Genomic DNA, 25700 nt, shown 5'->3' with positions numbered 1-25700 from the left:
GAAATTTGAGCTTTTTATATAGACCACTAGGGTACCTTTTAGTGTAGACTCACGGCCGACAGCAGTTTGACTGAAAAGTCTATATAGTATACTGGAATTTACCGTCCCACACCAGAGTGACCATGCTCTTCAATTCCTTTCTCCTCAGCCCATTTTCCCCCTTCATTTATTTATTTATTTTTGACAGGCAGAGTTAGACAGTGGGAGAGAGAGAGACAGAGAGAAAGGTCTTCCTTTTTCTGTTGGTTCACCCCCCAACTGGCCGCAGCGTGCCGATCCGAAGCCAGGAGCTAGGTGCTTCCTCCTGGTCTCGCATGCGGGTGCAGGGCCCAAGAACTTGTGCCATCCTCCACTGGCTTCCTAGGCCACAGCAGAGAGCTGGACTGGAAGAGGAGCAACCGGGACAGAATCCGGCACCCCAACTGGGACTAGAACCCAGGGTGCCGGTGCCGCAGGTGGAAGATTAGCCTAGTGAGCTGTGGCGCTGGCCATGATTTATTCTTTCTTTTTCCAAAGCCCTTTCCCCTTCCCCACTTACTTTTTCCTGTGCTGAGACCTGTAGTTTTCTTTTTTTTTTAAGTCAATTAAATTTATTTTATTTTATTTATTTGGAAGGTAGACACACATACACACACAGAGACAGAGAAAGAAATATGCTCCTATCCTCTGGTTCACTTCTCAGATACCTTCAGTGCTTCCAGCTTGAAGTCAGGAGACAGCAGTGCAAATTGGGGTCTCCTGTGTGGGTGGTGGCAACCCAAATACCTGAGCCACCACCCGCTCCCACCAGGGTTCACAGTAGCAAGAAACTGGAATTGAGAGTGGAGCCAGGACTTGAACTCAGGCATCCAACAGGCGATGTGTGTTCTAAGAGGCTGCCTAACCACTATGTTGCATGCCTGCCCCAAAGACCTGATTTTGGGAATCTTAATGATACTCAGTGCCTCTGTGATAGTGACTTGAAGGATTGGAGTTGCTTCCTAAGCATCTGACTTAAAACATTTCCAAGAAAAGTCAGGGGAAAATCTGTTGCAAAGTACTTTTGGTTCCTTGGTGAAAAGGGGAACTATCAAAAAAGCAGGTGGTTTTTAGAAATTGGCTAAGTCTGTGGCTTGAAATTTATGTGCTAATGATTTTAACAAAGGGAAGCATCTCATTTCCTGTTTTTTTTTTTTTTTTTTTTTTTTTAAGGGAGGGGAGACTTGTAGCAAAAAGCAGATTCATTTTAGAAATTCTCTTTATTTTCTCCAGAACCTTAGCTTAAGTACTAAATAAATGTTTTGTAATAACTTCAGATTAATTTTATTATATGATGTATCCATGTAGAGATTGCGGTATTGAAGCAATTATATAATAATTATTTTTTTAAGTTTTTTTTTTTTAGAGGCAGAGTTACAGAGAGAGGGAGAGACAGAGAGAAAGGTCTTCTATCTGCTGGTTTACTACCCAAATGGCCACAACGGCTGGAGCTGGGCAGATCAGGAGCCAGGAGCTTCTTCTGGGTCTCTCACGTGGGTTCAAGGGCCCAAGCACTTGGTTCATCTTCTGTCGCTTTATCAGTCCATAATCAGAGTCTGGATTGGAAGAGGAGCAGCTAGGACATGAACCAGCACCCATATGGGATGCTAGCACTGCAGGTGGAGGCTTAGCCTACAACGGCACAGCACCGGTCCCTATAATGATCTTCTACTGTATTTTTCTTGATTTGAATGTCTTTTTACATTTACTGAGGCAATGAATAATCCTCAGTTTGTTATATTACAGACATAACTTTCTTTTTTCTCAGACTTTTCCTTCTCTGACAACTAGTCTGACAAACTTTATATATTTTTTTTAAAGATTTATTATTTATTTATTTGAAAGTCAGAGTTACACAGAGAGAGAAGGAGAGGCAGAGAGAGAGAAAGAGATCTTCCATTCGCTGGTTCACTCCCCAGATGGCCAGAATGGCTGGAGCTGAGCTCATCTGAAGCCAGGAGCTTCTTCCAGGTCTCCCATGTGGGTGCAGGGGCCCAAGGACTTGGGCCATCTTCCTTTGCCTTCCCAGGCCATAGCAGAGAGCTGCATTGGAAGTGGAGCAGCCGGGACTTGAACCAGTGCCCATATGGGATGCCAGCACTACAGGGAACAGCTTTACCCACTACGCCACAGTGCTGGCCCCCAAACTTTATATTTTTAAGAAAACTTTCTTTTTCCTAATTTCTTCCTTCCTTCAGTTTTATGATGACCTCCAGATGAGCTTCCTCTCTGCCACAGCTTATGGCCGACCCTACTGGCTCTCCCAGTCAGCTCTAGATTACTTCACTAGGCTCTTACCTGGTTTCCCTTACCAACCCAGCACTGAAACTGGAATGATCTTAAAAACTACCAGGTTGGCGGGCGCCGCGGCTCATTAGGCTAATCCTCCGCCTAGCGGCGCCGGCACACCGGGTTCTAGTCCCGGTCGGAGCGCCGGATTCTGTCCCGGTTGCCCCTCTTCCAGGCCAGCTCTCTGCTGTGGCCAGGGAGTGCAGTGGAGGATGGCCCAGGTGATTGGGCCCTGCACCCCATGGGAGACCAGGAAAAGCACCTGGCTCCTGGCTCCTGCCTTTGGATCAGCGCGGTGCGCTGGCCACAGCGCGCCGGCCGCGGCGGCCATTGGAGGGTGAACCAACGGCAAAGGAAGACCTTTCTCTCTGTCTCTCTCTCTCACTGTCCACTCTGCCTGTCAAAAAAAAAAAAAAAAAAAAAAAACTACCAGGTTGTGGACTGCATTGTAGCATAGCGGGGTAAAGCCATAGGCTTCAACACCCATCCCATATGGGTGCTGGTTTGAGTCCTGGCTGCTCCACTTCCCTTCCAGCTCGCTGCTAATGTGCCTGGGAAAGTAGCAGTGGATGGCCCAAGTGCCTGGACACTTGGACCCACATGGGAGATCTGGAAGAAGCAGCTGGCTCCTGGGTTTGGACTGGCCCAGCTCCGATCATTGTGACCATTTGGGGAGTGAACCAGCGGATGGAAGACTTCTCTCTGTCTCTCCCCTTCTAAACTCTGCCTTTCAAATTAATAAGTCAGTCAAACAGAAAAAAAACTGCCTGGTCATGGACTACTGTGCTGAAAACCTCTATTTGTATCCTTTTATCTAAGGCACAGATTCTCTACCTTAACGTGGTTTTTTTTTTCTTTTTTTTTTTTTAATTAGATAAAATGTTGTTCCTCTTCTACTGATGTATAGTATTCTGTCTTAATTGAAAATTCTGTATGTTCTCTGTTAGTGGTGAAAATTTTATTGATTCTTCTTTCAACTTTTATATTAGAAAATAGTGTTTTTTTCCAACTCTAGAGCACATTAGAAATTTGAATTTTCTATTTGAACTTCACATACATCTTCTCCATTTGAACGTAACAGGATATTATCTTAGCACAGAGGACTATCAGGGCTCACCCTTCCTTACCAGATTACTAACTATAGTACTATTTTTGTTTAATTGAGAGAGCTTTTTTCCATTGATTTCACACCCCAAATGCCTGCAACAGCTAGTGCTGGGCCAGGGCAAAGCCAGCTCAGAACTCAATCCAGGTCTTCCACATGGGTGGCAGGGACTCAAATACTTTAGCCATCATCTGCTGCCATTAGAAGCTGGAATTGGAAGTGAAGCTGGGAGTCAAACCCAGGCTCTTTGGTATGGGATACGGGTGGTTAAAGTGGCTTTGTAACTGCTGTGCCCATCCCTAACTATAGTAATTTTTGAGATATTTATTTGAGCACATTATTTATATTTTTCAGGAAAATGGAGGCAAAATTTGTGACATACATTATCCCTCTGAGGGAGAGATTATTGTCCTTATTTTACAGATGAGGACATGAGACCCAGACAGGGTGGCCTGCAGTTGACAGCCAGTAAACTTGTGTTGAGTGAATTAGTAGGCTCTTTCCTGACACTGTGTATTTATGTGCATGCTCGTCAAAGATGTGTGTGTGTGTGTGTGTGTGTGTGTGTACATGTTTGCAATGCATTTGTATATTTTAAAGGGTCAAAGTTCTAATAAACTCCTTTTCAAGGTGGGAGATCCAGACAAACTAGGGCTTTATGCCTGGGAAAAGAACCAAAAGGTAGAGAAGGAAGCTAGCTTAATTGAGTTAAGTGTGAGAGGAATTAATATAGAATTTTAGAAGGAATATCAGTTACTAGGAATGAACAGGGGGAGTTCCTAACAACTCCTTCATCTCCATTTCCTCTAATGACAGAGTGGAGATGAGAAGAGCCTTGAGATTTGTATTTTAGCCTCATTTTGGAGATGATTCAGATGAACAGCTTGGGCTTTGCATTTTATCTGTAGTCGACCAAAATTAGAAGATCTAACCGAAGGAATTTCATATAATTTTGTATCCAAAACTAGGGGAAATTAGGAAATAGCCTTTGAACATTAGAAAGAGTTTTTTCAACTTGAATTTTCCATCCTGATATTGTAGTATTATACAGTTCTAGAGGAAGAGGGATTTTTTTTTTGCCTTGAATGTGAGATGGGATGGAGATAGAGGACTGAAAGTCTAGAAATGTATTTCTAAAAAATTAAACCTGAACTGTAACTGTGTATTCAAGTTTGTCTACTGGTTTTCATGTGTTGCTCATTTGTTCATGAATTACTAATTGCCTATCCTTCACTGTGTAGGAAAAAAGTAGCAGAGAGAAATGAGAACTAACGTGATGGGTTAAAGACTAGTGTAAAGGGTTAATACATCCCTCAGATGACTTCAGTAAAAGGGCTCATTGGTGAATTGTGATTGCCTTCTGCTTCACTTCTGTGGGAAATAATTTCTTTGTGTCAGTTCATCTTAGTTCAGCAAACATTTGCTGTGGCAGACACAATACTAACCATTAGAAGATACTCAGTCGTAAATAATAGATAGACCTTGCCCTGGGATATGTTATAATCTTCCATTATAATTAGGCATTACTTAATAGTGGTGGAAGGGGAAGATTTGAAAATATTTAGGTGATAAAATGGGTATAAGCTGGTGATTGAATTTTGGGGGTCAAGAAGTCATAGGATGGGGCCAGCACGTGGCTTACTTGGTTAATCCTCCGCCTGTGGCGCCGGCATTCTATATGGGCGCCGGTTCTAGTCCCAGTTGCTCCTCTTCTAGTCCAGCTCTCTGCTGTGGCCTGGGAAAGCGGTAGAGGATGGCCCAAGTGCTTGGGTCCCTGCACCCACATGGGAGACCAGGAGGAAGCACCTGGCTCCTGGCTTCGGATTGGCGCAGTTTCGGCCGTAGTGGCCATTTGCAGGGTGAACCAATGGAAGGAAGATCTTTCTCTCTGTCTCTCTCTCTCTCTCACTGTCTGTAACTCTACCTATCAAATAAATAAATAATAAAAAATGAAGTCATAGGATGATTCCCAGATTTCCAGTGTGAGTGATTTGATGAGGGTGGAGTAGTATGAACTCATTTCCAAAACACAGAATTAGGGACATATCTGTGAGGGATGAAAGGGGAAGTCTGTTTTCCTTTTGTTCAACATTACTCAAAGACATCCAAGAGGAGGCAGTATAATATTGTGGTAAGGTGTTCCAGCTCTGTAATCAGACTACTTGGGGTTATAACTGTGCTATACCACTTAGGAGTTGCTATCGGACTTTGGAATGATTACTTCACCTCTCTTAGGCTCAGTTTCTACTAGGATTATAATAGTATCTATCAATCGAAGTTGTGAAAATTAAGAGAAAGAATGCATTTAAGCATTTATCATAGTACTGTAATATCAATAACCTCAATAATATGTTGGGAATTATTACTGTTCTTGTATGTACAGCAGACAGTGGGAACTCAGGAGAAATCATAGCTAGATGTATAGTTTGTGAGTCATTAATATTTGTATAATCTGAAATAGTGTTAGTGGATAGAATTCTTTTTTTTTTTTTAACAATTTTTTGAATTTATTTGACAGGTAGAGTTAGACAGTGAGAGAGAGACAGAGAGAAAGGTCTTCCTTCCGTTGGTTCACCCTCCAAATGGCCGCTATGGCCAGAGCTATGCTGATCCGAAGCCAGGAGCCAGGTGCTTCCTCCTGGTCTCTCATGTGGGTGCAGGGGCCCAAGCACTTGGGCTGTCCTCCACTGCCTTCCCAGGCCACAGCAGAGAGCTAGACTGGAAGAGGAGCAACCAGGATTAGAACCTGGCGCCCATATGGGATGCCAGCACCACAGGTAGAGGATTAAACAAGTGAGCCATGGCGCCAGCCCCTGTGGATAAAATTCCTAAAGAGGGTAGACCCTGAGAAAGTGTAGTAGTGAACAGGGGACAGGCAGAGGAAGATTAAAATCCAAATGAAAACTGTTGTCATAGTTTTCCATGTGTATTTACAAGCTTTGTAGATAATTGTGCCTTGTAGAGGAATTATAAGGCTTATGATTGGAACACAACTAGAAACATTTATATTTAGATACTTTGTAATTTTTTTTTAAAATGAACTTTCTATTTAATTAATACCACAACCTTTTTCTTTTACTTACAAATATGCTTTTTTATTTTCTCTGAAGTGCTACAAAATGAAGTAGGCTCTAGTGTTGATACTTTATGGCAATCTGTATTTCTGTATATACTCATTAGGTTTCTTCTAAATAAAATTTTTCTTCTTAAAAAATTTGATTGAATTGCATAAGGAATAAGGTGGATGAAATCTATATTGTGGTTGGCTATGGTGTACTTTTCCAGCTGGGTCTAGCACAGTTGAAGAGAAGTAAATGGTAGTTAATCTCATTTCTCTTAAAAATGTGTTCAAATTTATGTTTTGATTGGCAGTATGTGCTATAAAGAAATTAGATATTTAATTATGAAATGAATATCCTAAACAATGAAATCAATGTTGGTGTCCAAGAGACATCTTCATTCAGGTTTATGGGAAATCTTCCAATTTTCTTGAAGGACTGTGTATAATGATCAGCTTTTGTATATTAAATCAGCTGTTAGACTTAAGATATAAATTAGTTCAACGTTAAGACTGAATTTGGCCGGCGCCACGGCTCAGTAGGCTAATCCTCCACCTTGTGGCGCCGGCACCCTGGGTTCTAGTCCCGGTCGGGGCGCCGGATTCTGTCCCGGTTGCTCCTCTTCCAGGCCAGCTCTCTGCTGTGGCCAGGGAGTGCAGTGGAGGATGGCCCAAGTCCTTGGGCCCTGCACCCCATGGGAGACCAGGATAAGCACCTGGCTCCTGCCATCGGATCAGCGCGGTGCGCTGGCCGCAGCGCACTGGCCGCGGTGGCCATTGGAGGGTGAACCAACGGCAAAGGAAGACCTTTCTCTCTGTCTCTCTCTCTCACTGTCCACTCTACCTGTCAAAAAAAAAAAAAAAAAAAAAAACCCACACAAAAACTGAATTTTTTGGGCCCGGCACTGTGGCTCACTTGGTTGGTCCTCTGCCTGCAGCACCGGCATCCCATATGGGCACGGGGTTCTGGTCCCGGTTGCTCCTCTTCCAGTCCAGCTCTCTGCTGTGGCCTGGGAGGGCAGTGGAGGATGGCCTAAGTGCTTGGGCCCCTGTACCCGCATGGGAGACCAGGAGGAGGTGCCTGGCTCCTGGTTTCAGATCGGTGCAGTGCCGGCCGTGGTGGTCATTTGGGGAGTGAACCAATGGAAGGAAGATCTTTCTGTCTCTCTTCCTGTCAAATAAATAAATAAGAAATATTTAAAAAATGAATTTGTCTTATTCTCGCAAATAAAGTTTCATAGCAAAAATATTTTAAAATTTTACATTAAATTTTAACATCTGACATAATGCTGTAATAAGCATAAACTCCCTGGAAGTACATTTCTGGGAGTGGTAAAGGGAAGAAGAAGCTAATCAGCCTTTTAAGCAGTGATTATTGATTACTTGGGAAGTTATAATTTTATAATGGGGCATTCTTTCTATGATTAGCAAGGGGAAATATATTGTTTATGAAACAAAGTATAGAATGAGTGACATATTTCTCTGATTTTGATGATCTACCCAATTTTAAAGAACTGCTTACCACCATGCTGCTATAGCTGTGAAATAAATATTTTAAGGTAGGTAGTAGTTATGTTACATTGTTACCGTCCCCCCCCCCCCCCTGCCCCCGTGAGGGTGAATCACTGAATTTCAAAGCAGTTGGTCTTTGCACATTCCCGCCCAACTCTAATCCCCTCTCCAGGCAGTTCTCTGTGTGTGCGTGTCTATGCATATTAACAAAGATATTCTGTGTTCCTCACTGCTTTAGGCACTAGAGGAGGCCCATGCATCGAAGGGCATCATCCATGCCAGGGAATTCAGTTAGAAAGGACTACAAAGCTAAGACTTAAGTGAAGAATGAATTTCTGAGAAGGCTTCATATTAGGGAGGCAGGTATCAGTGAGCTTTGAAGGACGCTTTGCACTCAGCTAAACAGAGGAAACCCTTTTTAAGCGAGAGCAGTCTGAGGAAAAGCACAGAGCCGGACACAAAACAACCGTTGTCCTGGCATGGGATCGTGAGGAGAATAGAGATGAAGTTGGAGTTTGCAACTATTTAACTGCTTCCTGGTTTAATTTTTCTGGTAGTTTGCTTCTATAACTCTAGATAATAACCTTATATATTTATCATTTGATTTTCCAGCTTTAGAACAAAAGGGTAACTTTTGGGTTTGCAAAATATTTTTACTTATTTGTACTATACCCCCAACTTGCTTGCCTTAATATTTGTGCTAATGTTTTAAAATCTTTTCTGTTGTATATATTTGACACTATTAATAATACCTACTCTGTGACTTACATGTTCTCCCAAAAGATATATGAAGTTACTATTCAATATTGAATAAGCTCTTTATTTTTATTTTTTATTTTTTTGACAGGCAGAGTGGACAGTGAGAGAGAGAGAGACAGAGGGAAAGGTCTTCCTTTTGCCGTTGGTTCACCCTCCAATGGCCGCCGCGGCCGGCGCGCCGCAGCTGGCGCACTGCGCTGATCCGATGGCAGGAGCCAGGTGCTTCTCCTGGTCTCCCATGGGGTGCAGGGCCCAAGCACTTGGGCCATCCTCCACTGCACTCCCTGGCCACAGCAGAGAGCTGACCTGGAAGAGGGGCAACCGGGACAGAATCCGGCGCCCCGACCGGGACTAGAACCCGGTGTGCCGGCGCCGCAAGGCGGAGGATTAGCCTTGTGAGCCGCGGCGCCGGCCTAAATAAGCTCTTAACTTTAGGGATAGAAGGAGTGAACAATTGAAAATGGTACATGTGCATCCTGGAATAACAGAAAGAGAATTTATACTGCTTTTGAAATGAGAAATAACATCTTTTTCTTTTTTAGGTTGAGCAAGTGAAATTACTTGACCGATTCAGTACCAACAACAAGTCATTAACAGGAACATTGTATCTTACGGCCACACATCTATTATTCATAGACTCTCATCAAAAAGAGACCTGGGTAAGGACTGTAGCTGTGCTGTTTACATGCTAGTAATGAACTTGGCCTTTCACTGTGTTTTATATTTTACATGTGTAACAGAGTTCTTAATTCTTGGTTACCTTTCTCAACCAAAACATTTTCAGTTATCAGATCACTTCTGCCTCCCTTCTCTTTTTTTTTCTTTAATATTTATTTATTTTCATTTTATTTGACAGCTAGAGACAGACGTCCATTGTTTTACTCCCCAAATTCCTGTAACTACTAGAGCTGTGCTAGGCTAACCTGGAGTCCAGAACTCAATCCGGGTCTCCCACGAGGGAGTCAGGGATCCAAGTACTTGAGCCATCCTTTGCTGCCTCCCAGAGTGAGCATTAGCAGGAAGCTGGATCAGAAGTGGAATAGCTGGGACCAAGGATTCTGAAATGGAATGTGTCCCAAGTAGAAACCTAATAACTGTGCCAAGTATCTGCCCTTGGCCTCCCTTCTTCTTCTTCTTTTTTTTTTTTTTAATTTATTTGACAGGTAGAGTTATAGACAGTGAGAGAGAGACAGAGAGAAAGGTCTTCCTACTGTTGGTTCACTCCCCAAATGGCCGCTGCGGCCGTCGCACCACGCTGATCCGAAGCCAGGAGCCAGGTGCTTCTCCTGGTCTCGCATGCAGGTGCAGGGCCCAAGGACTTGGGCCATCCTCCACTGTCTTCCCGGGCCACAACAGAGAGCTGGACTGGAAGAGGAGCAACCGGGACAGAATCCGGCGCCCTGATCAGGACTAGAACCCGGGGTGCCGGCGCCGCAAGGTGGAGGATTAGCCTATTGAGCCGCGGTGCTGGCCTGTTCTTTTTAATTTTTAAAAATCTATGAGCCGGCGCCGTGGCTCAATAGGCTAATCCTCCGCCTAGCGGCACCGGCACACCGGGTTCTAGTCCCGGTCGGGGCGCCGGATTCTGTCCCGGTTGCCCCTCTTCCAGGCCAGCTCTCTGCTATGGCCAGGGAGTGCAGTGGAGGATGGCCCAGGTGCTTGGGCCCTGCACAACATGGGAGACCAGGAAAAGCACCTGGCTCCTGGCTCCTGCCATCGGATCAGCGCGGTGCGCCGGCTGCAGTGGCGGCCATTGGAGGGTGAACCAACGGCAAAGGAAGACCTTTCTCTCTCTGTCTCTCTCTCTCACTGTCCACTCTGCCTGTCAAAAAAATAAATAAATAAATAAAATAAAATAAAATAAAATAAAAATCTAGGTAATGTATGCATATATTAGCATATCACATGGATTATATGGTATATTCCACAATATTTTTATATCAAATTGCTGCTAGGGTATTAATTTTTTTTCTAGTATAAATGTTGAAAAATATATGTTCACATGCAAACATACACATATACATATATATATATATATATATACACAAACATATCTCCTAGATATCCATATGCATTTTTTTTTTTTTTTGACAGGCAGAGTTAGACAGTGAGAGAGAGACAGAGAGAAAGGTCTTCCTTTTTCTGTTGGTTCACACCGCAAGTGGCCACTATTGATCCAAAGCCAGGAGCCAGGTGCTTCCTCCTTGTCTCTCATGTGGGTGCAGGGTCCAAGGACTTGGGCCATCCTCCTCTGCACTCCCTGGCCACAGCAGAGAGCTAGACTGGAAGAGGAGCAACCGGGACAGAATCCGCCGCCCCAACCGGGACTAGAACCTGGTGTGCCGGTGCCGCAGGCAGAGGATTAGCCTAGTGAGCCGTGGCGCCGGGCCATATGCATTTTCAAGTATACTTTTATATATATGCAAGTCTACTTAAAATTGTACATATATATATATAAATATCTTGTATGTTTCTTTTTATATGCATACCAGAGTGTTTCTGGAGTATTTACCTGGAACTAAAATTACTGGATAAACACATATTCAGTCTAAGTATGCTACCTTTCTAATATTTCAATATTTATTTTCCATAGTTTCCAGTTTATTCCCTTCACTAAAGTGTTGTGCATTGATCAGCATCCTCATCAGCATTGTTGTAATCATTCCCCTTCTCTAAGGAGAATACTTTCCAAGACCCCCAGTGACTGCCTGGAACTGCAGATAGTACTGGACTGTATATTTTTTGTGATTTTTCCTATTCATTCTTTCTTTTTAAATTTCCAATTTTTTTTTTTTTTTTTTTGACAGGCAGAGTGGATAGTGAGAGAGAGACAGAGAGAGAAAGGTCTTCCTTTTGCCGTTGGTTCACCCTCCAATGGCCAATGGCCGCTGCTGCAGCCGGCGCACCGCGCTGATCCGATGGCAGGAGCCAGGAGCCAGGTGCTTTTCCTGGTCTCCCATGGGGTGCAGGGCCCAAGCACCTGGGCCATCCTCCACTGCACTCCCTGGCCATAGCAGAGAGCTGGCCTGGAAGAGGGGCAACCGGGACAGAATCCGGCGCCCCGACCGGGACTAGAACCCGGTGTGCCGGCGCCGCAAGGTGGAGGATTAGCCTATTGAGCCACGGCGCCGGCTAAATTTCCAATTTTATTTAGTTATTGTAATCATCAGAATTCTTTTTTTTTTTTTAAAGATTTATTTATTTATTTGAAAGGCAGAATTACAGAGAGGCAGAGGCAGAGAGAAAGAGACGTATTCCATCTGCTGGTTCACTCCCCAGATGGCTGCAATGGCTGAAGTTGAGCTAATCTGAAGTCAGAAGCCAGGAGCCTCTTCCTGGTGCCCCATGCAGTTGCAGGGGCCTAAGGGCCTGGGACATCTTCCACGACTTTCCCAGGCCACAGCAGGGAGCTGGGTCAGAAATGGAGCAGCCGGGACTCGAACCGGTGCTCATATTGGATTGCTGGCATTGTAGGTGGTGGCTTAACCTGCTACACCACAGCGCTGGCCCCCCTATTCATTCTTAGCACAGATTTTAGCAACCTAATTTTTTTTATTCTTTATTGAGAACTTTTTTGTCTTTTTACTCAAAGAAGGTATTTCATGACTTCTCTGTGGCATACCTGAATTCCCAGCATCAGTACTCTTGCACTTTGGGCCATTATTGCATAAAATGAGTTGCTTGAACACAAACCTCCATGATACTTGACAGATAATCTGATAACTGATACAACTTATAAGTGACTAAGGGGTGGTAGCATATACAGTGTGTTATGCTGAACATGGAGATGATTCATGTCTCTTGCAGGATGAAATAGAACAATATAAGCTTTTATTATGCTATTTAAAACAGTGTGTAATTTAAAAATATTGCCTTAAACTTTTTTAAAAACTTGCATGTTCAGGGCCGTGGCACACTAGGTTAATCCTCTGTCTGTGGCACTGACATCCCATATGGGTGCCGGTTCTAGTCTCGATTGCTCCTCTTCTAATCCAGCTCTCTGCTGTGGACTGGGAAAGCAGTAGAGGATGGCCTAGGTTCTTGGGCCCCTGCTCCCACATCGGAGACCAGGAGGAAGCACCTGGCTCCTGGCTTCAGATCGGCGCAGCTCCGGCTTTGCGGCCATTTACGGGGTGAACTAGCAGAAGGAGGACCTTCCTCTCTGTCTCTCTCTCTCTCACTGTCTGTAACTCTACTTGTCAAATAAATAAATAAAATATTTTTAGAAAAAACTTGCATGTTCTTTACTGCTGGAATTTTCTGTTTAATATTTTTGTGTATAGATATATATTTAAAGATTTATTTATTTATTTGAAATTCAGAGTTACACAGAGAGGAGAGTCAGAGAGAGAGAGAGGCGGGGCGGGTGGGGGGGTCTTCCATCTGATGATTCACTCCCCAGGTGGCCACAATGGCTGGAGCTGCACCCATCCAAAGCCAGGAGCCAGGAGCTTCTTCCGGGTCTCCCACATAGTGCATGGCCCAAGGACTTGGGCCATCTTCTGCTATCCTGGGCCATAGCAGAGAGCTGGACAGGGAGTGGAGCAGCCGAGTCTCGAACTGGTGCCCATATTGGATGCTGGCGCTTCGGGCCAGGGCATTAACCCACTGTGCCACAGTGCCGACCCCTGTTTAGTATTTTTGGACTGTGGTTGACCTTAGATAGCTGAAACTTCAGATAAAGCAGAGTGTTATATTGTCAACTTAGAATTTCTTGTTTCTCTAGTGGATGTGCAGTTGTGATGTTATTTGCTGATGGCAAAGAAGTTATCCTTTCAATATTTTGGCCTTTTTGTTTTCAATTGGATTGTGTTTTCATTGATTTTATGAGTTCTGAGTTTCAATGCTGTATGAGTTACATGTGTAATAGATAGCTTTTCCAAGTATATTGCTTATCTTTTGGGTGTTTGTGTGTGCATTTTAGCATTTAAATTTTTTATGTGGCAGAGTTTTACCTTTTTAAATGATTTGTGTTACTTTACAACTTGTTTAAAAGTCTTCTCTGTATCAAGCACATGAAGATTCTCCTGTAATTTCTTTCTTTAATAAAGTGACATGCTATTTTTTTTTAATTAAAGATTTTTATTTATTTGAGGGGTAGAATTACAGACAGGGAGACAGGCCTTCACTCCCCAAATGGCTGCAAAGGCCAGAGCTGAGCCAATCCAAAGCCAGGAACCAGGAGCCAGGAGCTTCTTCCAGGTCTCCTAAATGGGTGCAGGGGCCCAAGCACTTGAGCCATCTTCCATGGCTTTCCCAGGCCATAGCAGAGGGCTGGATTGGAAGAGGAGCAGCAAGGACATGAACCTGTACCCATATGGGATGCCAGTGTCATAGGTGAAGGCTTATATGCTGCAGTGCCAGGACCTCTCCTTTAATTTTGTAATTAAGGTTAAGTTTGTCTTCTACTAATAACTTATTAATATATTGAATATTGTGGTATATGAGGTGTCCTATTCCTAAGAACTATCAGTACCATTTATTGGCTGTTTTGTCCCATTGATCTTTAGTACTAACTCTGTTATAAATAAAGCTTCTATATATGTGAAGGTCTGGTCCTAAGTTCTCTGTTCTGTTCTTTTGGTATAATTACTGCTGTACCAATATTGCACTTTTTTTTTTAAAGATTTATTTATTTGTTTGAAAGTCAGAGTTACACAGAAGAGGAGAAGCAAAGAGAGAGAGGTCTTCCATCCGCTGGTTTACTCCCCAATTGGCTGCAACATCCAGAGCTGCGCTGATCGGAAGCCAGGAGCCAGGAGCTTCTTCTGGGTCTCCCATGTGGGTGCAGGGGCCCAAGGACTTGGGCCACCTTCTACTGCTTTCCCAGGCCATAGCAGAGAGCTGGATCGGAAGTAGAGCTGCCAGGACTTGAACCAGTGCCCGTATGGGATGCTGGCACTGCAGGCAGTGGCTTAATCCGCTATGCCACAGTGCTGGCTCCAATATTGCACTCTTTATTGACTCTTTTTAATAAATTTTGACGTCTACTAGAGGAAATTCTTCTAAGTTGTTCCAAAAGTTATCATAGCTGTTGTGGGCTATATTTTTCTTCCCTTGTGATTTAGAATTTCTTCACTTATTTTTTCACAGTTTCATTTACTACACATTTATTGAGCAGGTACTATATGCTGTATTTTTCTCTTTTGGAAGCAGTGACCAATAATGACATAAAAATTCTGTCCTCATAGAGCCCACATCCCGGGGTGGGGGGTGGGGGGAGAAGAGATAGAGAATATACAGGATAAATAAATAAAATACATAATATTTAGCAGAAATTAAGTAGGAAAGGGGGGAATAGAAAATGGTGTTTGAGTCTGGGTACTTGAGAGAACTGGGCCTGTTTCTGTGCCATCGGCCATGCTAGAGTTCATCCCTCAATCTGTAGATGAAGAAGTTGGAGCCCGGTGGGTGGTGGGCCTGTTTAATGTCACACAGGCAGCGCAGAGTAAGTAGGAAAGGGAACTTCAGGCATGTTGGTGGGAAACTTTGGCTTCAGGTGCCCACTGTGCTGCTTCCTGTTGGGTGACTGTCAGGGTTCTGTCTACTGTCTGCTGTAAATAGACAAATACCTGATTGAAGGTGGTGCCAAACCTCCCAGAGCAGGAGGGCTGGGTGGGCTCTCCTCACTACCCACCTCTCCTTTTGTTAGGGAGAGGAATCTTTCCTGATTCTCTCTAAATATCTAATTGTTTGGAAATTGGGACACTTGGCTACCCGTGTTTACAAAGAGATAGGGAGGGAAGATGTCTGGCATTTTTGGACTGTTGAGGGAAATGATGTTGCAAGTAGTGCACGTGGAGAGGAATCAGATCAGTATCTTCTATCCAGGTGTGCGGTTTTTGAGCTTAGCACCAACATAAAATGAGTATAACATCTGTTTCAAGTTGGGCTTTTGTGACTCTTAAATGAGAGAAAATAGGAGAAGTGTCTGTGCCTAAAGCATAGTAGCAATTCAGTACATCGCAGCTGCTGTTGCTACTTTTCTCAGCAGTAGAATCAAGATTAGAGAAGGTTATGCCACCTGGTCTAGGGAGTCCTGTCGCTCTGGGGTACACCCCTTCTGGCACGTGCTGCATTCTTCTCTTTCTCTCTTGATTGTATTCTTTTGATTTCCCGAGGAAGGCCGTCTAGTTGATGTGTGATTGCAGCAAGGAGGTAAAAGTAGTCAGCTGTGACATTGATTTTGGAGGAGCTGGACCCCCTTCTCACCCAGTGCTTGTCCAAGAGCTGCCACGAGTTTTACCTCACAATGCCTTGTAAATTTATTAGTCACATTATCATCCACGGTATCTTCCCTTCTTTGTCCTTCTGCCTTCATGTCTTCTCTGCATCTTACCCATCTCCTAGAGATAACAAATGACAATTTCTTTCTGAGGTTTGGAATGTAGTTTGGGTGCAGTAAGATTACTGTGGAGGCTGGCATTGTGGTGTAACAGGTAAAGCTGCCACTTGCAATGCTGGCATCCCATATGAGTGCCATTTTGAGTTCCAGCTGTTGCGCTTCTCATTAAGCTGTCTACTAATGGCCTGGGAGAAGCAGCAAAAGATGGCTTGAGTGTTTGTGCTACTGCTGCCCACATGGGAGCTCTGGAGGAAGCTCCTGGTTCCTGGTGCAGGAACCAAGCTTCAGCCTGGCCCAGCTGTGGCCGGCCGTTGCAGCCATATGGGGAAAGAACTAGTGGATGGAATATCTGTCTCTGTCTCTCCCTCTCTAACTCTGACTTTTGAATAAATGAAATAAATCTTTTTTTTAAAAAAAGACTATTATGTTTGAGGCTTGCTCTGAGGCGTAGTGGGTAAAGCATACCGTATGGGTGCCAGTTGGAGTTCCAACTGCTCCACTTCCCATTCAGCTCTCGGTGATGGCCTGAGAAAGCAGTAGAAGATGGCCCACATCCTTGGGCCGCTGCATCCATGTCGGGGACCTGGATGAAGTTCCAGGCTCCTGGCTTCGGATTGGCCCAGCTCCGGCCTTTGCGGCTATTTGGGGAGTGAACCAGCACATGGAAGATCTCTCTCTGCCTTTGCCTTTCTAACTCTGCCTTTTAAATAAATAAATAAATAAATCTTTAAAAAAAATTATGTTGTCTCTTCTCTCCTAGCTTTAAAATGCTTTCTTATCAGTCTATTCCCATATGTCTCTCCTGAATGAAGTCTGTATTCTAGAGCCACAGAAATAAACATTTTAGATCCAGTAGGGACCTTACCAAAAGCTCTTTTTTCTCTTTTTTACAGATGATTATTATTTCAGGATCCCATAACTAATTAGAGGTAGACCTGGGTCTCTTTATCATTTCCTTGTTGCAAATAATTTTAGTTAGAATTATAATAATGATACACTATTATAGTTAAAATTGTCTTTCACTCTCTATTTAGATATCACTATTAGATCACTTTTGAGTACCTGGGTACAGACTCACTAGTATAAAAGTTAATGATGCTAGATCTTAGCTCTAACTTGGGCTATGTAGGTGGGTGTTAATCGCCTATACTACATATAGTTTTAATTTCCAAAGGGTAAGTTCTCTCATTATTCTTCTTTTTAGAGCTTTTCATGATTATTTATATGTATTTAATCTTGTATGAGAACTTTAGAATTAATATGTAATTGATAATGTTAACATATCATAATTATATAATACATTTATATAATAATCATTCATTCCTCACCCTGCCACAAAATACCAAAAAGTAGGTTGGAATTTTTTACTGAAATTTTTGTTAAATTTTTAGATTAATTGGGTGTATTGATCTCATGTCATGATTGATTTTTAAATCAGGAACTTTTTTTTTTTTTTTTTTTTTGACAGGCAGAGTGGACAGTGAGAGAGACAGAGAGAAAGGTCTTCCTTTTTGCCGTTGGTTCACCCTCCAATGGCCGCCGCGGCCGGCGCGCTGCGGCCGGCGCACTGTGCTGATCCGAAGGCAGGAGCCAGGTGCTTCTCCTGGTCTCCCATGGGGTGCAGGGCCCAAGCACTTGGGCCATCCTCCACTGCACTCCCTGGCCACAGCAGAGAGCTGGCCTGGAAGAGGGGCAACCGGGACAGAATCCGGCGCCCCGACCGGGACTAGAACCCGGTGTGCCAGCGCTGCAAGGCAGAGGATTAGCCTGTTGAGCCACGGCGCCGGCCCAAGTCAGGAACTTAAGATCTTCTGTTCTATGCCAAAAATTTCTATAAATATTTTACATTAATAGAAATGGTATTGAGAAAAGGTAGACTTTTTTAGTAACAAACAAAATATTGGTAGCAGGTGAAAGTGATAATCATGTGTTTTAAATGCTATCAGATATTGAGTCTGTAGTAGGACTTTCAAATTTATTTATTCAGTAAACCTTTATTGTGGAGGAGGAGTCAGGGATGAGGAGGAGAAGTCAGGGATGGCACTTAATTTCTGATTTGGGCATTCAGTAGTTTTTTTATTTTTAGGTTGGAATGTGTAATATATAATATTTATAAGTTTTTTTAATTTGAGGAGGGCAATTATAATGGTTCAGGTATTGTGTTAGGTTCTGAAGGTATAATGTTGATTATCTGAAATCTAGTCTTGTTCCTTAAGTAGTGCCCACCATCTAGCTAGAGAAGTAGACATTCACCACACAACTAACTTCTCTTGTAGTGAATGCTATGGAGGTAAAGTATAAGAGGAAATACAGTACGAAAATGGAGAAAACTTACTTGGGAAGGGTTGTGGAAGATGTCAGGTGTGTTGGTGATACTGTGAGTTTTAAGCATGGGTTGGAAATACGACTCAAAATTCCTGGGTGAAGAAGTAGAGCTGTAGTATCCCAGTTAATGGGAGTAACTTAGCATGTGTATTTCTAAGGATTTTGGAACATACTAGGAGCCAGAAGAGAGCTATTATCACTAGAACATAGGCAGTGGTAGGCTGAGGGATTTGAAATGAGGCCACAGAAATAGTAAATAGGGGGCTGGCACTATGGCATAGCAGGTAAAGCCATTGCCTGAGATGCCATCATCTCAGGTGCTCATTCATGTCCCAGCTGCTCCACTTCCAATCCAGCTCCCTACTAATGGTCTGGGAAAAGCAGTAGAAGATGGCCCAAGTGTTTGGGCCCGTGCCACCCGTGGGAGAGATCTGAATGAAGCTTCTGGCTCCTGGCTTCAGCCTGGCCCAGTGCTAGCCATTGCTGCCATTTGGGAAGTGAACCAGTGGATGGAAAGATCTCTCTGTGTCTCTGTAACTCTGACTTGCAAAGTAGATAAATAAATCTTTTAAAAAAATGTGACTAGGTTGGTTTTTTTTTTAAGATTTCTTTTTAATGTTCATATGACTCTTGTGTAGGAGATAGATTAAAGGAATCATAGTAGATACATAAAATTTAGGAGGCTATTTAGGTGTTCAGGTGAAGAACAATGGGGACATTGCAACTATGGAAGTGACAATTGAGATGGAGAGAAATAGACAAGTTACACTGATATTTTTGGGAGATACAATTTTCAGAGTTTGATGATGTATTGAATATGTGAGATGAGGGAGGAAGGGTTGAAGTCACACCCTTATTCTGCTTCAGGCATGCAGTCATTTAAAACTTAAGTTTGAGCGTGTGGTATTTTACATTTAGACTTTGAGGCCAGCATTCCTAACATCTACGTGTTGTGAAAGAGAATACATATTTAGTGCTGTCTAGATTGCTGACTTGAATTTTTTTTATACTGTAGATATTGCACCACCATATTGCCTCAGTAGAGAAACTCGCTTTGACTACTTCTGGATGTCCACTTGTCATTCAATGCAAGAACTTCAGGATTGTGCATTTCATTGTTCCCAGAGAAAGAGACTGCCATGATATTTACAACTCTTTGCTACAGCTGTCAAAACAAGGTATTGTTCTTAGAAACCAAAATTTACAGGCTCACTCTGAGATGGTTGTTGTAAATAATGTCTCTTTATTGATACTGTGTATACTTTAGGCTACTCTTGTAGTCACGTTCTTATAGTCTTACTATAGTTCTTACTCTTATAGTCAGGTTCTGTGCCCCCAAACATTGGTTTAGAAATAATTAGAAACTAGTGGTCTGAATTTTAAGAATGGTGTCCAAGTAAGGGGTAATAATAAGGGAAAAGTAAAACATTCAGTCAAAGTTAAGCACAGAGTTATATTAATGTTTTAATTTTTTTAGCAGTATAACATTTTTTAAAAGTGAATATTCCACAATCAAGGGGAATGACATGGATATTGATGCTACTATGTGAAAAATGAAGGAAGCTGAAGTCCCTCCAGTGGCAGTAGGACTAAAATATTTAATGGATTCTTATGAGAAGTGTGGAAGTTAAACAGAAGGACAGAGTGAATCTGTTTTACTAGAGGTAGAGTTGAAAAGGATACAGCCTGCAAAGAGGTGTCCTCACTGCTTATACCCTGGGGATCTGGAGGCTTCCTTCCCTAGCAGAGCTAGGATTATCTGTTGAATTGCATTTCAGTTGTACAACCTGGATTGCAGCCTGTATGAGTTTCTCTAGACCAGGTCTGTGTTCATTCTTTTCTCTTGGCACCCAGAGTCTGTAATGTCCCATTGTACCAAGTTAAGCCAGAGCTTGTAATAAACATGGTTCTGTGACTCCAGGTCTCTTCATTGTTCAGAAGTGAGTGCTTTCCAGAGTTCTGTGCCACCACTGCCAGTTTGGTTATTGATGTTCTGTAGGAATAAGCATTCATGTTCTATGTGTCTTCTGTAGTTTATCATTATAACATTAGTCTTTCCACTTTACATCTCATTTGGGAAAGGTGATGAGTTACAGGAGATACCTATTTCTGTTTTTTAAATTTTACTTTTTAAAAAAAGATTTATTTATTTGAAAGGCAGAAATACAGAAAGAGAAAGGGAGAGCGAACAAGAGAGAGAGATCCATTGATTTTCCATTCTATCTCCAAATGGATGAGAGAGAGAGAGAGATAATCCATTTGTTGGTTCATTCTCCAGTGGCCACAATTCACCAGGGCTGGGCCAGGCTGAAGCCAGGAGCCTGGCTACTTCTGGGTCTCCATTGTTGGGTACAGGGGCCCAAGTATTTGGGCCATCTTCTGCTTCTTTCCTAGGAGCATTAGCAGGGAGCTGGATCAGAAGTGGAGCAGCTGGGACTTGAACCGGTGCCCATATGGGATGCTGGCACTGCAGGTAGAGGCTTAACCTTCTACACCACAGCGCTGGCCCCTAAATTTTACTTTCAAGAAAAAGTATTTTAATATGATTTAACATATATGTTTGTTTATTTAATAATAAGAAAATAAAAATAAATAACTTGTTGATGGCATAAATTGAATCTCAGATTACTAGATGTGTCTTCAGATCTAGTTATTTGCACCAAAGAACTTAGAAAAGATTAAGTTCAAATATGTTCAGGTATTAGCCATCTCTGAAGATTTTAAAGAAAAAAATGGAGGAAAACTGAAAAACTGCTTTTAGTTGTAGTGAATGAAGTTTTATAAATTGCTTTTTAACATTTTTGTGTTTTGTATTCTATAGCAAAATATGAAGATCTCTATGCATTCTCTTATAATCCTAAACAAAATGACTCAGAACGACTACAAGGTTGGCAGCTCATTGACCTCGCTGAGGAATATAAGAGGATGGGAGTGCCAAATTCAAACTGGCAGCTGTCTGATGCCAACCGAGAATACAAGGTAACTTAGCCATCTTTTGGAGAAACTGAGAAAATGTTAGTATCAGAGTGTCAGAGAGTTTTATGGTAGAGAATTGTCTGTGTATTGCAATGTGCTTGTCTGTAGTAAGTTTAAAGTTTTTTTTAATTTGAAAGGCATAGAGAGAGAGAGAGATCAGAGAGAAAGGTCTCCCATCCACTGGTTTACTCCACAAATGGATATAACAGACAAGACTGGGTCAGGCTAAAGCCAGGAACCAGGAACTCCATCCTTGTCTCCCAACTGGATGGCAGGGACACAAGTATTTGGGCCATCATCCATTGCCTTTGCACACTCATTAGGGAGAACCTAGATTGGAAGCAGAGCAGTGGGGACTTCAGCTGATGCCCCAGTCTCTGCCATGATGCTGGCTCTATATCTTGATTTTTGAATTATGAGTAGACTGCTTATGTTTAATTTGATATTTACAGATTTGTGAAACTTACCCCAGAGAGCTTTATGTTCCCCGGATAGCAAGCAAACCAATAATTGTTGGTAGTTCCAAGTTCCGGAGCAAGGGAAGATTCCCAGTTCTTTCCTATTATCATCAAGATAAGGAGGTAAGAAGCTTTTCTTTTGAATTTAAAAATGTAATTTTAACTCCACTTTAGATTTAGGTATCCAAAAGAACATTAAATTTTCCGTAGGTCATTATTTTAATGTTGCTAGTAGAGATGTGCTGGCTTTTCACTTAATTGCATTTTTGAAATTTTTAAACAAAACTGTTTTGAAACATAGAAACTTTCTTCTTTTCATTTTCCTTTTCCATCCCTCCTTTCCTTCCAGTAGTGGCTTGAAAACAAGCAGTGTTTTTTCCCCCTTGTACTTCTCTTTTGATTCTGCTTATATTTTGGGATAGTAGAGTTTGACAAGCCAACTGTTGAGAGAAGGAACCAAGGGCATTTCAGGCTCCCATTATCATTGCTCTTCAAGATTCTGCAATATGAGGAGGTAGAACATGAATCGTTATACTGACATACTTATAGAGATTGCCAATTACAATAAAACTTAACTTTTGTAGCCTAACAAATAGACCGGGAAGTTCTGTGTGTGTAGTGCTTTTTCTTTTCTTTTAAGATTTATATTTATTTATTTGAAAGGCAGAGTCAGAAAGGAGGAGAGACAGAGAGATCTTTTCATCTGTTAGTTCATTCCCTGGGCTGGGCCAGGCTGAAGCCAGGAGCCTGGAGTTTCTTCTCGGTCTTTCACTTGGATGCAGGAACCTAAGCACTTGGGTCATCTTCTGCTGCTTTCCCAGGCACATTAGCAGGGAGCTGGTATTGGAAGTGGAGCAGCTGGGTCTTGATCCAGCATCATATGGAGTACCAGCATTGCATGTGAGGCTTAACCTGATACAACACAACACTGGCCCACGTATAGTGCTTTACATGCATATCTTCATATTTAAGATTGGCTCTGTGGGAATAAGAGAGGGAGGAGATGTACAGTTCGGCACATGCTCAATCGGACTTGCCCCAAACGGTAGAGTTAGAAACGTACCAAGGGATTCCAATTCAGTCTCATCAAGGTGGCATGTACCAATGCCATCTCACTAGTCATAGTGATCAGTTTCAGTTCATAATTGATCATAATGATAGGATTAAAAGTCAAAGGGATCACATAAACAAGACTAGTGTCTGCTAATACTAACTGATAGAATTAAAAAGGACAGAACGATCCAACATGAGAAGCGGGATACACAGCAGACTCATAGAATGGCAGATGTCCTAAACAGCACTCTGGCCTCAGAATCAACCCGTAAGGCATTCATATCTGGCTAAAAAGCCCATGAGAGTATTTTAGGCATGGAAAGCCAAGACACTGTGGCAAAAAACAAACAAACAAACAAACAAACAAACACCACCTAAATGAAAGATCTCTGTGAGTGAGATCCCAGCAGAAAGAATGGGCCATCAAAGAAGGCAGTACCTTTCTCTGAAGGGAGGAGAGAACTTCCACTTTGACTATGCCTTGTATAAATAAGATCGGAGTTGGCAAACTCAAAAGGCTTCCATAGCCTTGGCAACTCATGAGAAGAGCTTCAGGTGATTACTGATGCCATAAACAAGAGTGTCATTTGTTAAATCAACAATAGGAGTCACTGTGCACTTACTCCCCATGTAGGATCTCTGTCCTTAATGTGTTGTACTATGTGAATTAATGGTATAACTAGTACTCAAACAGTACTTTACACCTTGTGTTTCTGTGTGGGTGCAACTGTTGAAATCTTTTCTTAGTATATACTAAGTTGATCTTCTGTATATAAAAATTATTGAAAATGAATCTTGATGTGAATGGGATGGGAGAGGGAGCGGGAGATGGGATGGTTGCAGGTGAGAAGGAGGTTATAGGGGGAGAAAGCGACTGTAATCCAAAAGCTTTACTTTGGAAATTTATTAAAAAAAAAAAAAAAAAAAAGATTGGCTCTGCTAATTACCTAGGCCTTTCTTGTTTACAATTTTTGTTTTTGTGTGTGGTCTTGTTTTTTTTTTGAGAGACAGAAGGATATGGTATGTGAGAGAGAGAGAGTGCATGCCAGAGTCGAAAGCTGGAAATTCAATCCTGGTCTCCCTTATGGGTGGCAGGAGCCCAGTTACTTGAGTCTCCACTGCTGCCTGCCAAAGTCTGCATTAGCAGGAAGTGGGAATCAGGAACCAGAGCCTGATATTGAACTCAGGTACTCTAATGTGGGACACTGGCATCTTTAATCTCTGGGCCAAATGCCTGCCCCACCATGTACTTGTTTTATGGGAAACAAGTTCAGAGGAGCAGATCACTTTCCCTGTATCTTATAGCAAGCAGATTGAGCAGTTTAATGCCATTTCTGACTCCTCATCCTTTGTGGCTTGGTTTTTATTTTCCCTCTGGAAAGCTTTAGAATCTTCTTTCTCCCCAGTTTTCTGAAGTTTCACAATGATGTGCATTGGCATATCTTTAAATTTTATCTAGAAACTAGATCTCAGCTTTGGAAATGTCTTCTCTATTTTTGTGGTAATCTCCTTTCTTTTTATTACTTTTCTTTGTATGGTAACTTGTGTGGATTGATAGTTGGGCTTCCTAGCATGAACCTCCATTTGCCTTAGCTTTCTCTATTTCCCATCTCTCTGTTTTCTGGACAATTTCCTCAACCTTATCTCTAGTCTATCTCAGGAATAATCTATTTTTGTGATAATTTTTCTTGTGTTCAAGAGCTCTTTCCTATTTTCCAAAAATATTTTACACAGTTTTCTCAGAATTAATGTCTTAGTTCTTTATGTTAAGTTTTTTTGTTTGCTTGTTTTGTTTTTGGTAAAGAATACTTAGCCTTCTTTTTTGCTCAGAATTCTTTTTTGTCTGTTTTGTTTTTCATGTCTTTTAAATATCTGATCCTTGGCTGGCCTCTCACATTGAAGCTGTTTAGAGGTTTATGTGCATGAGTAGTCTCTATCTTTGGATTCTTTCTGTTGTGTAGGTTGGTTTCATTGAAGAGGAATGCTCTGATTTTCATGATAATGTGTAACTCTGGCTGTGGGAGGAGAGGGTCTCATATTTTGTTAGATAGACTTTACTTTTAATCCTTCTGTTTTTGTGGATGTAGGGCTTCATCCTGCCCACAGTGGTGCCTGTTGCCTGGAGTGTTCAGGTTAATCCTCTTCAAAGGGTGTCTTTAGAGTGAGGGAGGATATGAAGGGTCTTAACTACTCTTTAAATTGGCATTCGAGTGAGTTCTTCTTTTAGTGAAAATCCTCACTCAGGTCTTCAGAGGTACTAATTCCTGAACCTTCCTGGAATTTTTCTGCTCAAAATTCCTTGCTTCTTGTTGACTTAGGGAGTTGTCAGTTTGCTTTACTCTGTTAAATTTACTATCATTTGCCAATCTGCTGTCACCACCCCAAATTTTATTGACATCTCCATTGTTGTTTCCTTTCCCATTTTCTTATCCCTGTGGTCTTATATATTTTAAATTTATTTATTAGAACTCTAGTTGAGTTTTGGAATGGAGCAGAAGTAGAAGTTAAACAGAAGTTTCATATACTAAGTCATAGGAAGGTTACCTGATTATGGGTTCTGACACACCCATGTTTGTGGACATTGTTTATTGGAAAGCAGGGCTGAAAATAGACATTCAGTGCCCAGCTTAAAGAAATCACAAAATAGTTCTAACAAGATTTTAATAAGTCAGTACTCCTTTTACTATTCTATTTTGGTAAGTTTTCATGGTTTATTATATGTGTGAATTTAAAATGTATAACTGAATTTATATATGCCTTTTTACCCTTAATGATATTGTAGTTGGGGTGTTTGAATAGAGT

The 25700-nt window shown here is 42.1% G+C and overlaps 1 protein-coding gene across 2 annotated transcripts in view; it reads left to right on the top strand.

Moving 5' to 3' along the window:
• The window catches only part of MTMR6 (myotubularin related protein 6), a 50279-nt gene that overhangs the window by 5384 nt on the left and 19195 nt on the right, over positions 1-25700 (top strand). For both annotated transcript variants that reach the window (XM_008259900.4, XM_008259899.4), the window contains exons 2-5: positions 9284-9400; positions 19427-19589; positions 21233-21390; positions 21840-21968. In XM_008259900.4, the coding sequence (XP_008258122.1) occupies positions 9284-9400; positions 19427-19589; positions 21233-21390; positions 21840-21968 (567 nt within the window). The remainder of the gene's footprint in view (positions 1-9283; positions 9401-19426; positions 19590-21232; positions 21391-21839; positions 21969-25700) is intronic.

The sequence above is a fragment of the Oryctolagus cuniculus genome, chromosome 9, assembly GCF_964237555.1.
Source record: "Oryctolagus cuniculus chromosome 9, mOryCun1.1, whole genome shotgun sequence".
NCBI lineage: Eukaryota > Metazoa > Chordata > Mammalia > Lagomorpha > Leporidae > Oryctolagus > Oryctolagus cuniculus.
The sequence above is the reverse complement of the archived record's forward strand: the minus strand, read 5'-3'. Positions and strand labels throughout refer to the sequence as shown.